This window comes from Dermacentor albipictus, chromosome 1, assembly GCF_038994185.2.
Source record: "Dermacentor albipictus isolate Rhodes 1998 colony chromosome 1, USDA_Dalb.pri_finalv2, whole genome shotgun sequence".
In the NCBI taxonomy this organism is placed as follows: Eukaryota; Metazoa; Arthropoda; class Arachnida; order Ixodida; family Ixodidae; genus Dermacentor; species Dermacentor albipictus.
The window spans coordinates 398407517-398425018 of NC_091821.1; the positions used below are offsets into that span (position 1 = coordinate 398407517).

The following is a 17502-nucleotide window of genomic DNA, read 5'->3' on the forward strand; positions in this document are numbered from 1 at the left end:
CGGCCAAGTTTCTTTCCTCTGAACGCCAGGCGGTGTCGGTTTTGTAATGGAGATATGTCGCCCACCAATTTCTTCTTTTGTTTTTCTTGCCGGCAAGATAGCCATACGCATTTGAGACTATCGCAATGGAAACGTATTTGCCGACTTCGCGGGCTTGAGCAATGCGAGTCCGCATTGGAGCGTGCCGTCATGCTGCTTTCCGTGCACGGACTTCTCTCTTTCTCTCTGCTTTTGCATGGAGAGATTGTAGGAAGGAGGACGCGAGAGGAAGGAGTCGACTGGGCGAGCAAACATTTCCCCGCTGTGTCTCAGTTGGATGAAGTCAAATGGGACGCGATAAGTGTGTGCGTGCTGGGAAAGCGACGCAGAAAAGAGCGAAACGGTGTTCTCGTACGCGATCCGGATTCGCCAGGTACATACATCCAGGAAAAAACACAAAACTCTTTGACTTGCACCGCGTCTTGCATTGCCGATAGCGCGAACTAAACCAGCTGGCTTATGTCGAACTGCTTTTCGCATCAGTCTGATGTCAGAGATAGGCCTTCAGATGACCACACTGGAACTCGCATAGGCCGCCTTCCCTTCAAGACTTAGACGGGTGTCGCACGGCGTACTTTTGATCGCGATCAAGCTCGATAGGAATCAAATTTTCCGGTCGCGATTGACTCCTTTGGATAAGCTACGTGAGGGAGCCAATCACAGTCGATAATTTCGATCCGAATCGGGCTTGATCGCGATCAAAAGTGGCCGCGTGGAACCAGTATTAGACTTCAGCTGCTTCTGTAGCGTCAGATCTCGTTCTTTTGTCCCCGATAAAATGGAAATATCTACTTGAAGTTGTCATACGAATACGGGAAGCAAGGGCACGTTCTCAAGGGCATCGGCGAGTAACATGCAAAGGTACTTCAAAGCTAATGTATAGGTACGGCCGTCATGTAGACACACACACACGCACGCGCGCGTGAAGTGACACCTTTGTTAGCGTGTTATAAACAGCGGTCATCACTGCATTCAGTGTTCCGACGTCCTGATGGCAATCACGTAAAGCGGGGACGAGGATCGTCCACTCTACTCCGTGTAGATGGAACTATAGTTCTAATGTGGTATAAAAGAGTAAATTTTTCGCGATTAAATCTCTGAGCCACACAAGGTTGATGTAGATTTATTTGAGAGCTCGAAAATGGGGGTTTGGATTGCGTCCTTACTTCGCTGCATGTTCTTTGTCGTTCTTAATTTCGGTGCCACAAAATACCACTTCATCTGTCTCTCAGTTCTTGTCAGGAAAGTTCAGAGCATGAGTGATTGTACAACAAATCTGTACTTAGTTAGCATTACTGTAATGACCAGTACTATCTGTAAATACCAGTACTAACGGTATAACGGTAAGCGACCAGCGCAAAACGTCGAAAGGACGCGCAGGAACAGTAGGATTTATCTCCGTGCACACTCGCATACTTGTAGATGGCGGGAAGGCTTTCCGTGGTTAGCTAATATAGAATAAAATTTGGCAGCAATGAAAAGAAGGAAAAAAAGGTGACGCGCTAGGTTTACATTGGACGGTAAACTTTGCTTCAAGCCTTTAAGCCTAATACCGACACGGATTAAATGCGATGTGTTCCTCTACATTGAACCATCAATTTTACAATGCTGTAGAGTTCACAACAGAGTCACATGTCTTTCTTTTGTTAAGCGTCCGGTCTACTTCTTTAGGATTACCCTTTCACCTCTTTATATGAAAAAGATAAGCAAAGCATCCTAAGCTTCTCTCCCTTTGTCAACACATGGTTATTAAAAAGCCCAATTAAAAACTCCAGTCTCCACTTCAGCGCAACGTCGCGGCTAATTAGGCCACCCCGTGCTTCCCCGCGTTTTGCGTCGCTCCACAGCCATGCACGCCGCGGCGCGGTTACAAATGAGGAACACAGGGGGAGCTGCGAGTAGTGTTACGTTCCGAAAGAGCCATCCATGGAAAGAGCCGAACTCAGTTGCAGGGTTGCCAGATTGGGCTATTGATAGCCAAATTGGGCTACTTTTTGTCCGAGTTGGCGTCAGAATTTACCTTTTGTCTATGTGGCTCTTTTTGGGCTACATCTTCTTTCTGTGCAAAAGAAAAGTAAAAATGGCTAAGCACAAATGAAAAGAAGCACTCTGGAATGAAAATGCAGACGACAGCGGTATAACGAAATTGAGCGCGTCCGCTACAAAATCTAAATTTGCAAATTATATGTGAGAGAACCCATATGCGTGCCAAAAGACCAAGGATCGCGGCCTTCTGATAATTTTAATTAAGAAAGCTGGCCTCAGGCAACACGTCTCCATCCGCGAACTAACGCTACCCGCGCGCGCGCGCCAGCGAAACATAGACTGTTGCTGTCTCCACATGTGAGCTTTTAGCTCCCGCTGACGGTGCGCCGCGGGTGACCTCGGCGCCAGAACGGAGAGAGAACACCGAGCTTGAACCTAACGGAAATTTGCCGAAGTTTTCGCCTGCCGCATGGCGCCTATACGTGGCAATTCGCTCGGACCCTTCCTGCCCAAATTGCCCGTGCTCCAACGTCAGTGTAGAACATATCCTCTTCCGTTGCCCCACAGCCACCACAGCTATAGTGGTATATAGTGGTATAGCACATAGTGGTACCCTGCACCACAATGTGCCCGGCTTCACATAGGGAAAACCATCTCCTCTCCGCGCGTGACGTGAGCCTCTACGTTTTCAATATTTTGCGCCGCTACATTGTTTCTGCGCTCATCGCATTAACGTCGACATTCATGGTGAGATGAGTTCTGCTGGAATTGTCTTTGCTTCAGCCGCTATAATTTCGCGTTGACGCAGTGGTACGCGGTGCGCCTTGGACAGCACTGGTCTGAGGAGGATAGTTCGATGTCTTGCGTAGAGACAGACGTCTTGCCTGGCTTGTCCAAGAAAAAATATGTTATGAAACTAATGCAAGAGCCGCTACAACTCGCCTTTCTGGTAATGTGCTAGCGGAGCTTTGGAAACCAGACTGGTAAATCGCAGGCTTCTCCGTCCGTCTCTGACACAAGCCCTGGAAGCTCTACCGGGATATCTTCGGATACCGTCAGCGCCATAGACACAAATTGATTCCCGTTGTCTATAGGGCTTGTGCAGATTGCAGTGGTAAACTTGCTCTAGCTCCCGCTTTTCAAGCGAACTAACTGGGTGGTTGATGTCTGTCAGTTATTTTTAATCAATAAGCATTTATGTAAATTATAACGTGAAGCCATGAGTATCTTCATTCTATTTTAGTACTGTTCCAATCTTCTCTTTGTATTGCCAGCTTCCTGGCCACTCTCTCGCTGCGGGTGCGTGCCAAAAGTTGGGAGCACGATTATCATCGCATTTCTTGTTTGCATTTGAAACGTCCCACGATTTTATTGCAAAGCATACTTTACGAGTTCAATTCAGTTCTTTTTTACACGGGTATCTGGCCCTTGTAGGAAAGCGCAAAAAAAAAACATTCTACCCGTGCGGCTGACGTCAACTCCCTTCATATGTACACCCGGAAATTTTCTCTTTCTTTTTGAATAAAGGACTCGTAAACATAAATTACTTCTGTCTGTCGCAAGCAGAAGTATGAGCATTCGTTTTAGCATGTGTAATAATTGATTTACATAAAAAACAGCTACCTTGACTAATTCTTATGGCCAGAAGCTAACGCGGCATAGAAGGCGTGCGATATGTGAACTGTTCGCGTACCACGATAAGCGTGCGTTAGAAAGGATGTTGCACGTTGTTAGATATGGCGCCGTTTCCTGAGGCTACTTCGAGTTCCCCAGACCACATCGGATGGCAGCACAGCTAATTGAGGAATGCAGAAGCAGGAAGCGCATTCCAGAGAAGCGGCCGAGCAGACAAGTTTAAGGCAACGAGTTTACATGCCAACAAGTTCGTGCGCCGCCGGGATTAGCAGGTGGGCATCCGACAATGAAGCAGGTGCAGCCCTCCCCTTCTCTTTGTTCGAAGTGCATTGCCAGTCTGCGATGCAAGACCGCAGCAAGCCGCCAGGTGTGACACCACGACACGGGCGCCTACCATTGGCTGAAAGTGGCGTCATCGGAGTGGACTCTCCAATTGGTCAAACATGACGTGACTTGCAGTGCTCGAAGGGCTTATAAGAAGCCTTCCAGAGAGACCTGAGATTCTGGGACATGCCCTGATTCCCTGTTTCACCTCTCTCGAACCTCTTGCCGCGGGCCGCAGCGTCCGAGTTGCTGCTGGCCCGTAATGACTGTGCGTCTGGTACTAGACGCTCACCGTCCCTGTACATAATGTAGAATAAATACTCCCAAGTTTTGGGCTTTCATCCCGACGCCCGTCCCCCAACCCCTACATCTGGTTGGCAGCGGTAGGATCGCCTCCGAATGCATCAGCTGGTGGCAGCGCTACGAATCAACCTTCGTCGAGAGAGATCGTAAAGAACCGGGAAGAGCGAAGAAGAGAGAGCCTTCGTCGAAAGAGGTCCGAAGAGACTGGGAGTATCGAAGAAGGAGCGAGCCTTCGACCCAGGGAGTCCGGAAGGAACCGGCAACAGCGGACGAACGAACCGGATGGCAGGGTGCTGCAACCGTAAGTGAGCGCGTGGTTTTTTTCCTTATGATTCGCCAGACTCAAAGGTTGTGTGTTCAATTTTGATAGTTCTGGGAATCGGGAGTTTGTTGCATTGTGTGTTTGCACAAATTAATTAAGGAAAACAGTTTTAACCACCTGTCGGGGTAGCTGCCATGGATCTTAGAAGGTTGACGAGGTTAGACTTGTTGTTGGTGTGCGACGATTTGGGAGTTGAGGCGGACGAACGGATGGAAACGCCAGCTATCATAACGGCGATTAACGATAGTGGCAATGATGATAAAAGCATTGAGCTTGCTTGGGAAGTGATACAGGAGCCACGGGAGCGAGAGCGTCGTGTACGTTTGCGACAGCGTCGTGAACTTAGGAGTAAGCATAAGCGTGAAGAACGCGAGAATGAACGGAAGCATGAGCTTCAAGAACTTACTCTTAGGTGTCAGCGTCACGAACGTGAGAAGGCACGCGAACGTGAGAATCAACGTAAGCTTGAGCGAGAGCAAAAGTATGAGAGAGAGAAGGCAGCACTGATCAAAGAGATACAGTATTGTGATCAGTTATTGGCACAGAGACAACGGCTGTCTGAGAATTCTGTAGGTAGTACAGAGCGAAAGAATGAGGCAGCATCGAGTAGATTTTCGCGAGAAGCCGACGAAAAGAGTAGTGCCTGTGAGATTGGCTGCCGATTCATAAGTGAAGGGAAAACGCTAGCTGCTAACGATGCCTTAGTGGCAACAGAGGCCGTTAAAGGCCGTAGTGAGAGCGACGAGGTGCTGTGCCAACAGATGACTGTGGAGACAGCTAGGCCAGCTGCGAACAAATTGGCACAGTTACCGAGCGTGTGCGTCGCTGGTAATGTTAGCGAGGTTGCTAGCGAAGAGAAGGGCACTTCTGACCCGACAGAAGCGAGCACCCATGTAGAGCCAGATGTGCGTGCAGAAGTGAAGTGCGAGCTGGACGATGCAGTTGAGAATAGTTCTCGGGGTGGCGAGCTCCGTAGCTCACGAGAGAACAACTGCATTGTTCAGGGATCGGTGCGGCTCTCCGCCAGTCTAGATAGCCTAGAGAGGAATGATCCAGTTATTAATCATTCGGACTGTGCGCGTGAGATAGCGATCGATACCGACGGGCTGTGTGCCGATTCACAGCGTGAGCTGGGCAATGTAGTAGAGGGCAGTTCGCAAGAGTGCGAGTTGTCTTACTCGAGTAAAGCCTACTGCATTGTGCCAGAGTCGGTTGAGCTGTCCGCCAGTCGAGGCAGAGAGAGTGTTGGTTTAAGTAAGAATCACTCAGACTGTGCGGGTAGGAGGCCGATCCGGGCCGACGAAATGTGTACCGGCCAGCACGAGGCACGAGGCGACATGAAAACGAGTGCAAAGAGAAAGCGCCGTAAAAAGAAGCGCAGTAAAAACCGAAAGTCGGTAACTAATGAGGCGCCGCCAAAGATGGCGAGAAACCCAAATGGGCAGGGCGCGAGGAAAAAGGTGCGGTCGTCAAGGACGATGTTGACGCATCCAGAATGGTCGAGCCACCGGTCAAAGGGGCACCGCGAAGAATGCTCTGCACGGACGCGGACAAAGGGCACGAGGCTGTTAATCTCCTCGTCGTTCCGTAGTTCTTTTCATAGCTCAGCGTGCAGTTCGAAGAAACGCAAGGTGGCAGGACGAGACCAGGTGGGGAGTAGCGACGCGGTCAATCGAGTTCGTGTTGAAAGCGGGGCGCGAGGACGCAAATTGGCAGGAGACCGTAACGTCTTGGGGGAGCTGATAGTGAATCAGCCCTTTTGTTGTCTCTCGGCAGCCAGAGTAGCTTTCAGACCACGTCCACCCCGGGTTAGACTCAAAGTATGAGTCAGACGTAAGCGTTTGCAAAGGGAGGCCAAGAGCTTCCGTAGAAGTGAAACGTGTTTTTTTTTTTATTTTTGAGCATCGGAAAGTTTTCGCGATTTGAGACTAGGATTTCTTTCAAGGGGTAAGGTATGAGCTCTGCTTATGATTTGTTTGAGAAGCTCCGAGATTTGAAAGATGCGTTTGAAGTAAACATGTAGTCTCGCGAGATGCTCATTAATAAGTAGATAGGCTTTTGTGTGTGTGTAACCTGAGGGTCAAGGTTATCGTGAGAGGCCTATCGTAAAGCGCGTGTGTTATTTAACCTTCTTTCTTTTTAAGTGTTCAATTTTCTAAGGTTAAGCGCGTAGATTTTCAGTGAGTGCATGATTTGCACTGAGAAGCGTTTTTAGTTCCATTAGCGCGTGTCCTGTGTGGACGGAAGGAAGCAGATTTATGACTGGGTTGCTCGTGTGTGTTGAGGGCAGCCGTATTCTGACTTCGCTGATAAGTATGCGTGGAACGAGTTATTAAAAGACGCATTATTTTAAGAGTTCTGCGGAGTGTGTAAGTCCCGCAAGTTTAATTGTTCGTTTACGTCACGTGTCCTGTAGGACCTTCAGGGAAAAAACGTGAGTAAGCGTAAGTGAAAAGTTTGCCTTCAACGCAAGTACGCGTTTTGTTTAGTGACCACAAGGCTAGTGCGCTTGTGATTACGTACTTGTGAGGTTGACCAGATTGTTCAGTGGCACCATTACGTGCGATAAGTACGCCACTGCGATAGATTGGAAACATGCTGTTCGTGTGGTTAGGCCACTTAAGTTATGTTCGGCTGTTTTCATTTGTTGTTTGCATCGTCGGCGACCCTTTTGTTTTGCAACAACAATAGTACTCTGGTCTTGTCGGCAATCGAGGAGAAATGGATAGCTGTTTGGGAGGGTGGTTACAACTGTTTTGTCGAAATTGGGGAACTAAAAGATCAGGGTTCATTTTGACTCAGTAATAGCCTGGCGAGTCAGGGGTGAAGAGCCTGCGCTTACACGTGGGGCAGCGCTGTGTTATTTGGTTTGTTTGACGTATGTTCTCCAAGGCCCAGGATCCCGAGGGTTGTCAAACGTGGCTCGACCCCAGTACCCTGCAGCTTCTTTCAGCGTTCCTCATGGCCAGCGAATTGAGTTCACCGGCCATTCAGAACTACCGGGGCGAGGACGAGCTGTTAGATATGGCGCCGTTTCCTGAGGCTACTTCGAGTTCCCCAGACCACATCGGATGGCAGCACAGCTAATTGAGGAATGCAGAAGCAGGAAGCGCATTCCAGAGAAGCGGCCGAGCAGACAAGTTTAAGGCAACGAGTTTACATGCCAACAAGTTCGTGCGCCGCCGGGATTAGCAGGTGGGCATCCGACAATGAAGCAGGTGCAGCCCTCCCCTTCTCTTTGTTCGAAGTGCATTGCCAGTCTGCGATGCAAGACCGCAGCAAGCCGCCAGGTGTGACACCACGACACGGGCGCCTACCATTGGCTGAAAGTGGCGTCATCGGAGTGGACTCTCCCATTGGTCAAACATGACGTGACTTGCAGTGCTCGAAGGGCTTATAAGAAGCCTTCCAGAGAGACCTGAGATTCTGGGACATGCCCTGATTCCCTGTTTCACCTCTCTCGAACCTCTTGCCGCGGGCCGCAGCGTCCGAGTTGCTGCTGGCCCGTAATGACTGTGCGTCTGGTACTTGTCGCTCACCTCCCTGTATATAATATGTAAATAAATCCCCCCAAGTTGTGGTTTTCCATCTCGAAGTCCGTCCTCCAACCCCTACAACGTCCGGCGCCATTGCCGATGAATGGCGCTGGCTAACACTCCCGGATCTAACCGTCTACACATACACAAGTGCCCACGAAAAGGTAAGCGGAGGACAGTCACTCCCCCCGACAATTCTAAGGATGGGCACCGCGTGCGTAATGCGGAGGGCGCGGGTTCGGCTCCCATCTGCCTGTAGGCTGCCTTTCATCATACACTTTCATTTTGTTTTTTTTAATATTTATACTTTTCACTTAAACATAACCGTTAATTTTCCCATATGCTTGCTCTGATTTATTGTATGTCTGCTTGACACGAATGGTTGCCACTAACAAAAAAATCGAGCTCCTTTGTTTACCCTTACTCTTATCGCTTATGTACGCATATTCCGTCACAGCGTAAGCGCTACGGAATATTCACGCACAGATATAAAAAATATTTTGAACTAACACGATGCAATTTTTTATAAGCTGCAGCTAACATTCCGAAGCAGGAAACGCCGCAAATTACGTTGGAGAGCAAACACCCCGCGTAAATTGTTTACATAGAAATATATTGCTATATAAGTAGAAGACAAATAAAGGCAACGTTATTTAAATGAGAGCAACGAAAAGTAAAAGCTTTAATTGTAGACCAGAAAGGAGTATTTTGATATCTTCCTGAGATATAGCTAGTGAGGATGACGGTTCAATTAGCCTTAGTAGTAAAGGGTGGTGATTTATGACATGTGGGACTTGTCAGTGCCAAATGCACGGAGGGTGTCAAGGTTATTGTTTTATTTGCACTACAGCATCTGACAGACTGAATCAAAGGCAAGCTGGCTTCCGAGAATTTACGGTACGTAGGTAATTACCGCGAAAGAGGAGAGTGCATGCGCCTCCGCGTAGAACGTTCCAACGCTTCCGCGTACTCCGAAAGCGTTTACGCTTGCCTATGAAATGTACCGCTATCCTTCCTCTTCTGTTTTTCACTTTTACTTTCAAACTTTCCTTTCCTTTTTGAAATGCGAATCAGCGCCTGGTACTCCTTCACCCAACGCAACGTCTTTACTATCCCTCGCCTCTTTTCTTACGGTTGTTATTATCATCCATCGGTATCGCCATCGTACGCCCAGTGCTCGGCTCAGCATCTATAGCATGGTGGCCAGTTAAGTAAACAAACTTCCCGCTCCTGGCTCGAGTGCATGCGTCATTGTTTGTTTCTTGACGCGAGCACGAACTGACTGAGTTTTCGCCGGGTCGGGATAATTGCCAGCGCCGCGCGTGGAGTGGTCATAAAGCCTAAAACACAGACAGGGTCTCCGGCCACAGTGCGGCAAATGAGTTCGGCTCTATCGAAACTTTACACCACTCGCAGCGCCCCATCTGTTCCGCATTTGTAATCTCGGAGCGTCGTGCGCGGCATTGAAGCGGCGCAAAAGGCGGGGAAGCACGGGGTGGCCTAATTACCAGGGACGTTGCGGGGAACCGGAGACTGGCATTCTTAATTGGGCTTTTTTTAATAAACATGGTTCGACAAGGTGAGATAAACTTAAGATGCTTTGGTTATTGTTTTTTTGTTTGTTTGTTCGTTTGTAGAGAGGTGAAAGGGTAATCCTAAAATAGACCGAGTACTTTACCGACATGTGACTGTTGTGGACGCTACAGCATTGCAAAATTGATGGCTCAGTGCAGCGGAACACAGTGAATTTTATCCATATCAGTATTAGGCTTAAATGCTTGAAGTAAAGTTTACCGTCCAATGTAAGCCTAGTGTGTGACTCCTTTTTATTGCTGCCAAATTTTATTCTATATTATGTAGTTACCCACGGAAAGTATTCCCGCAATCTACAGGTATCCGAGAGTGAGCGGAAATAGATCTTACTGTTCCTTCACGTCTTTTCGAGGTTTTGCGCTGGTCGCTTCGAACGTGTGCATGCACTCTGGGAAGCAATCCTTCCAGAGCGCTAACCGCAAATACGTCGAAGAAACCCCCCCTTATTCGTAACCCAAGTTATCGCCCGGTACAGTCGTGGTATTTCTCCGGTAATATTCCTGTTTCCCGCGCGCGCACAGAGTTCAGCGATTGCAACGTGACACTCGGACCGCAGCGCGATGGGAACTTGCCTTACCGGTGAGAGCTGGGTGACCTCCAAGGGGCCCTGAGTGAATATTAGGACGCATTACAAGCACTGTCGCTTTGACGTGACACAGAGATGCTTCAGCTCAGTGCGCCCAGCCAGAGCCCACCTGCAGCCCAAAAATAAAGAAAGTGCCAAAGCAGCCTCACGCTAGCCTATCGCATTTCATTTGATGAGCGGTGCACATGGAATGGTTCGGTGAAAGTCTATTTTAAGCAAAGCTATATCGGCTCATGCGGCCGACCTGCAGACGTCTACCCTTGAGGTCACGAAGAGCACGAAGAAATTAACGCCTGCGCTTCATTTCGCTGCGTTTCTGGAACAAAGAACAACGCCCTTGCCACGCCGGTTTAATCACGGGCGACACAAATAAATTTGAGAGGTCTGCGAATATTCGAAATATCCGAATAGCGAAGAGAATACCGGCCTGCTCGATTCGGTTCTCGAATAGAATAGCACTATTCACAAACGCGAACTTTTTTTTTTCTTTTTCATCTAGAGAGAGAAAGAAGAAAGCTTGCAGGCGGGGAGGTTAGCCAGAAGCGAATATCTGGTTTGCTACTCTACGCTGGGTAGAGGGGTGAGAAGAAGGCAAAGAGATATGAAAGTAAAGAGAAAGAGAGTAAGGGAGGACAAACACACAATCACAACCGGTCACTAGCGCCGCACAGCAGCACCTTGTAGCACTATATAAACAGCAGTTCAGGCTACAGCCGATTGTGCAGGTCTGTGGCCATTTTCCGTGTGGTTCACCGCGAGGTCCTCTAACGATTTGTCTAATACTGCGAAATTGATTTAATTACAGCTTGTCATACTGCACAAATGCATCCCTTACCGTTCTGCGTACTTCAGAACTTTTCGTGCATCAAACGGTGCCACTAATTGTTTGAGTAGGTGAGCAATAACCTTTAATAAGCTAAACCTTTTCCAGACGTACGAATTTTGGAACTTTTGTGAACGAACAAATTATTACTTCAATGCGCATTTTCTGATGAATCCGTATACGAAACTTTCAGACTCCGTAAAATTCAACCAAAACGTCGAAACCACTGCACTACAACTACTTCGCCTGAACCCGCCGTGGTTGCTCAGTGGCTATGGCGTTGGACTGCTGAGCACGAGGTCGCGGGATCGAATCCCGGCCGCGGCGGCAGCATTTCGATGGGGGCGAAATGCGAAAACACCCGTATACTTAGATTTAGGTGCACGTTAAAGAACCCCAGGGGGTCGAAATTTCCGGAGTCCTCCACTACGGCGTGCCTCATAATCAGGAAGTGGTTTTGGCACGTTAAACCCCATATTTTAATTTTTTTTTACTTCGCCTGAGCTGCCCGCCGTGCAAGAATTTCAAGGCGCGCACCTTTTTAAACGAAACCATCGTCATTCGATCATAGCTTCAGCTAATTGATGAGGCATGCTGGAACGAGGAATAGGGCACGAAAAAGTATGGCATGACGGCTATCCTCCGCAGAACCCTCGCACAACATAGTGCGGAGTGCCTTCCGTCCTTTTTCGAAATTAACTAGAATGCAATTACGTCAAATATTCATACAGGATATGAAGTCAAATGCATGCACAAAGATATAGAATGCTTTAGTCAGGCGTTTTCCAACAAGTTTCGAAAAAAAAATGCCTTCATTTGACCTGGATATTTGCGTACTCGCACAAGTACTCTTCGAGTACCGCGAGATGACCCGAAAATGCAACATCAGCGTGGCAACCAATAACACCCTGCTACATCTCGACCTCTAAATTTGGGCACACAAAAGCGGTGTTTAACCTATAAAAAGTCCCTTAACGGTTTGTTTGTCCTCGTGTGTGCTGATGGTGCTTTTTTTTATCTATTTAAACTAGAACAACTGTTTTTTCTTGTTTTTTTTTACGTTCTTAACACACTTGTTGGCAATAAAAATTGCTTCGAGGAACGATTTTTGTCGCTTCTCTGTCTTTGGATTTCAAAAAATTATACGTTGAAAGGACAACATGACGCTGGTCCTCTCAATATCTGTATCTTTATCGGTGCATTTTTTATTGATATCAATTTGCCTGTACCTGAGCGGGATAAACCAAATTATAGGGCGAAGACGTAACAAACACCTGAGTTAAGCCCACCCCGCCATAAAGCAAACAGAACAAGAAAAACGTCTTCGGCGACAGTTTAAAACAAAAGATACAGCAACAGTAGTGGTCATTTTCCTTGTTTAGATCGTTCAGGCTGCCAACTCAGCAAATGATACCCGGCAGGATATTTATCACGTTGCTCTAACCAAAGGTTAATGTACGGCAGCTCCGAACATGCTGTCGTAAAGACTTCTATTCCTTATAGAGCTGAAATCGCAACGCCTGGATAGCGCTAGCCGCGGTTAGCATCACCGGGGTCTTCTTTCTTTTCTTTCTTTTTGCGAGGTCTTATTCAAATGCTGCCGTTGTTTCCGAGCACACCGCAAACGAGGCCGTAATGAGAGGTTCAACCAGCTGGCTAATCACGGAGGGCGCAACCGCACCGTGGCGTACTACATACAAAGTTATAGACCCTGATGCGATATACGCGCCCCGACGCGAACCGAAGCCTCTGAGCGCCCCCTCCCCCTCCCCAACTCTCTCCCCGACACCCGCTGCCCCCAGCGGCCAGTATGAGTCCGTAACGTTACGGTGCAACGCTGCAATTAGTGACCGACCGCTCGCTTGGAAATGGCCACCGCAACAACTAGATTCTGCTTCGGCAGCTCGAAGCCCTTTATGTGCATGATGCTCTCATACTAACGGGGTTACGGTCGCACACATGTCGGTGTAATGATGCGTTGCGTCTGCGCATGCGTTCTTCCCATAGACAGCGCAATAATCCACACAGCACAAAAGAAGAGAAGCCGACACACGCAGAGCGCTTACAAGCGAAGGATTCATTTCCAGGACTGTGCAATATAAATACGGGGGAAATAAGCCATTTCCCGTGTTTATTCAAAAGGCCTACAAATGGGTGATTCAGTTGCAAATTAGCGACGTGCACGTGTCTCTTCTGTTGTGTTGTTGTGTCTCGCTAAATCTCCAACACTGGCATTTGCGTTGCATAAACGTTTATCAGGTACTTCGTTATAAGCGGCCGGGCTGCAAGCATTATTGAATGCGTAGGTGAACTCGTCGAGAACAGTTTTCTGCAGACAGAAAACGAGCAAAACCGCCACGCGCACCGTTGGAGGAAACAAAGTAAAAGAAGCGAGCCTTTTCACCGTTCTAACACTCTGTTTTGACAGCGGTGTGACGCTGAGCTCCATCGAGGCTTATCGACTGACGCGTGCTGCGCATCTATTTTTTCGACTCGCCGCGGTACATACCGTGCCTGGGCAGCGGCCATCTCCAATGGCGTCCCGGAATAGGGGCTGCCACTCAGGCGCACAGCAACTCTCTTATTAACTTCTTGAACAAAATGTTTCTACCACCACCATCTCGCTCCCCGGCCCGGCACGCCGCCCCGCCGCGCTCTACGAGCGTGCCCAACAAAAAACAATGGCGTCAGATTTGCCACACGTGCCAACGAACTACCAAATCCGGTTCCTCCCACGCCCCCCGCTCGGATGGTTTTGTAGCGGCTGAGCAAAAACATCGTGTGCACGACAGCGCGGGCGGCTCGGAAATGGACAGAGAGAGAGAAGGGAAGACGGAAAGGCAGGGAGGTTAACCAGACTGAGTCCAGTTTGCTACCCTACACGTGGGGAGGGGAATGGGGAGTGAAAGGGGAAGAAAGAGAACTTAAGTGTAGGATGTCTATAGTCAGGCACTCAAGTCCGTTGCCTTCAGGTAGCGAAAAAGCGCACGAACTGCTTTCTGGGCCAATGAACTGTGAGGCCAGGCTCCCAAGATCTTCGCTTCCGTAAATGGCCTGTCATCCAGTCTATTTAAGGCACACTGGAGAGTCTCACGTTGATTATCGAAGCGAGAACAGTGGCACAGAAGGTGACAGTGTACAGATTTCGCAGTGCGTTAACGGTCCGCTCCATTCGGACCTGTGCGTCCTAACGATTTGCACGCGGCCGGCCAGCGGTAACGCTAGCGGTAACAACGCGCGTGCGCGCAACACTCGCACTGGCGGCGCAACGTCGAACGCCGCTGCCCACGTGCCGCTACGAAACCGATTAAGAGAAAGCTGTAGCTCGGCTGCTCCCATCTAAATACATGTAAAAGGAGAATTCGTTTTTCTCGGCAACCGCTGCACCGAATTTGACGAGGTTTGTTCCATTTAAAAGAAAAAACTTAAAATCCAGTGACTGATGGTTTCCAATTTTCGAGCTAGGTCGTCAATCTTGTCTTAAAAATTTGCAGAAATCGAAAATATTCAAAAAAATGATACTATCAAGTTTACAACCTTGTAACTCAACAACGATAAAAATAAAACAATACTGTAAATTGCATCTGATAGTACATCTGAAGCGGACAAAGTTGATATGTTACACGAGAGTATAAAAAAATTTAGTAATTTGGAAAAACACCTTTTGCAGAGCCCTTGTAACCAACGTAACAAATTCACGTAAGAGGTGAAATGACGTACCGAATTTGCCCGCTTTGAATGGTCTAATGGATGTCGTTTACAGAACCGCGATATCTATTCTTGATGCAGAGCTATGAATTTGTAAAATTCGTGCTTCTGTTTTTTTTTTCAAACTTTCGAATGTTTGAAAATCTTTTTAACGAAATTCAAGCCTTAAATCGAAATTCCGCTTCCAACAGTCACTATAATTTACCTTTCTCTCTTGAATCCAACAAATTTCATGAAAATCGGTCCAGCGGTTATGTCAGAAAAACGTTTTTGCAACGAGCCGCTTGACAGACTACATCAACGAGTGCTGGCGGAACGGCGGGATACCCGACGAATGGAAGAGGTCCGAGGTGATCCTCATCCCGAAGCCGGGTAAACCCTTAGAAATACAGAACATGCGGCCGATCTCTCTCACTTCCTGCGTTGGTAAAGTGATGGAGCATGCTTGCCTGAGTAGAGTTAACGGCTACCTGGAGTCAAACGACCTGTACCACAGCAACACGATTGGCTTCAGAAGAGGGCTCTCTACACAAGACGCAATGATACAACTAAAGGAGCAAGTCATAGATACCACGGGGCGGGGCTTGAGAGCAATACTTGGGCTTGATCTAAAGAAGGCCTTCGACAGGGTCAAGCACACGGCCATACTCGACAGAATCGTGCAACTCGGCCTGGGCGAACGAACGTATAATTTTATCCGAGATTTCCTTACGGGAAGAACAGCCAGAATCAGACTGGACGAGGAGGAGAGTATCCAGGTGGACATGGGCAGCGCTGGCACGCCGCAAGGGTCCGTCGTGTCACCGATGCTCTTCAACCTCGTCATGATCGGACTATCGAAAAAACTGGACCAAATAGAAGGCATTAATCACACCGTTTATGCAGACGACATTATGATTTGGACCACGAAAGACGCAAGCGAGGGTGATATGGAGAACAGACTTCAAGGAGCGGTGGAGGCAATCGAAAATCATCTAGAGGGCACCGGACTTGAATGCTCACCGGAAAAATCGGAACTGCTGCTCTACCGCCCCAGGAGGTCCGGCAAACCGTCCAGAGACGTAGCGGAACTACACAAAAGGGGAATCAGATTAACCACGAGGAAAGGCACGGAGATACCCATGGTCCAAAAGATTAGAGTCCTGGGTCTCTGGATCGAAGCCAGGGGAACAAACACGGAAACTATAACACGCCTGGAAAAGAAAGTCATGGCGGCCATTCGGCTGCCATGACACGGCTGCCAGTGGGCACGGTGGGCCTGGCCGAGGCATGTCACTCACCAAGCCGTTCTTCTGCTTTGTGCAGGGCTTGCTTCTCTGGGTCGCCGGAACGTCGGTTCATCGCCTACCCTATGGTGAAATACCGGCACCGCTTCATCAACCTGACGAACATATCGAGGCACCAACATGGCACGAAGTCAAGCAATTGGAAAATACTGCCCCTCTCCAGCATGCTCCAACGCCCCCTGGTTTCATGACGTCATCCAGCGTTGCCCGTATAAAACAATCTGCGCACCAATTTATCTTCAGTGGGCACGGTGGGCCTGGCCGAGGCATGTCACTCACCAAGCCGTTCTTCTGCTTTGTGCAGGGCTTGCTTCTCTGGGTCGCCGGAACGTCGGTTCATCGCCTACCCTATGGTGAAATACCGGCACCGCTTCATCAACCTGACGAACATATCGAGGCACCAACATGGCACGAAGTCAAGCAATTGGAAAATACTGCCCCTCTCCAGCATGCTCCAACGCCCCCTGGTTTCATGACGTCATCCAGCGTTGCCCGTATAAAACAATCTGCGCACCAATTTATCTTCAGTGGGCACGGTGGGCCTGGCCGAGGCATGTCACTCACCAAGCCGTTCTTCTGCTTTGTGCAGGGCTTGCTTCTCTGGGTCGCCGGAACGTCGGTTCATCGCCTACCCTATGGTGAAATACCGGCACCGCTTCATCAACCTGACGAACATATCGAGGCACCAACATGGCACGAAGTCAAGCAATTGGAAAATACTGCCCCTCTCCAGCATGCTCCAACGCCCCCTGGTTTCATGACGTCATCCAGCGTTGCCCGTATAAAACAATCTGCGCACCAATTTATCTTCAGTGGGCACGGTGGGCCTGGCCGAGGCATGTCACTCACCAAGCCGTTCTTCTGCTTTGTGCAGGTTGGTCCTTGCTATTGTACGTTTGGTAGTGACTGTCCTTTCTTGCTTATACTGCCGTGCCCACGACAGTGTTCTAAAATCTGTCGCGAGTGTTTTCATGTTCTAAAGCTTTTGTTGTGTGGGGATGTTGAAACTAATCCTGGACCCACTAACGCCGATTTATTGCATAAAGTTCTTGACGGTCAAAATTTGCTGCGAGAGGAATTAGCCGACTTGAAAACAAAGACAGAGAACATGATAGTTGAAACAAGAGAACTGTTTCAGCGGCTTCAAGTTCAAATATCGGAACTTAAATCTGATACGGCAAGCTTGGACTGCCTTGAAAACGCGGTAAAAACGTTTCAAGAGTCTGTGAATACTCACGCTAGCAAGCTCATTGATATTGAAGATAGAAGTAGGCGTTCGAACATAGTTATTCATGGTATCCCTGAAGAGCCAAATGAGACTGAATCTGATCTAAAGCGCAAAGTAATTACAGAAACGCTCG

The 17502-nt window shown here is 48.6% G+C and overlaps 1 protein-coding gene across 1 annotated transcript in view; it reads right to left on the bottom strand.

Annotated features, from left to right (window-relative positions):
- Positions 1-16344, bottom strand: part of LOC135921304 (uncharacterized) — a 208343-nt gene extending 191999 nt beyond the window's left edge. Inside the window, exon 1 of the mRNA XM_065455629.1 lies at positions 16136-16344. Coding sequence (XP_065311701.1) covers positions 16136-16196 — 61 coding nt within the window. The 5' untranslated portion in view covers positions 16197-16344. The remainder of the gene's footprint in view (positions 1-16135) is intronic.
- Positions 16345-17502: the final 1158 nt, after the last annotated feature.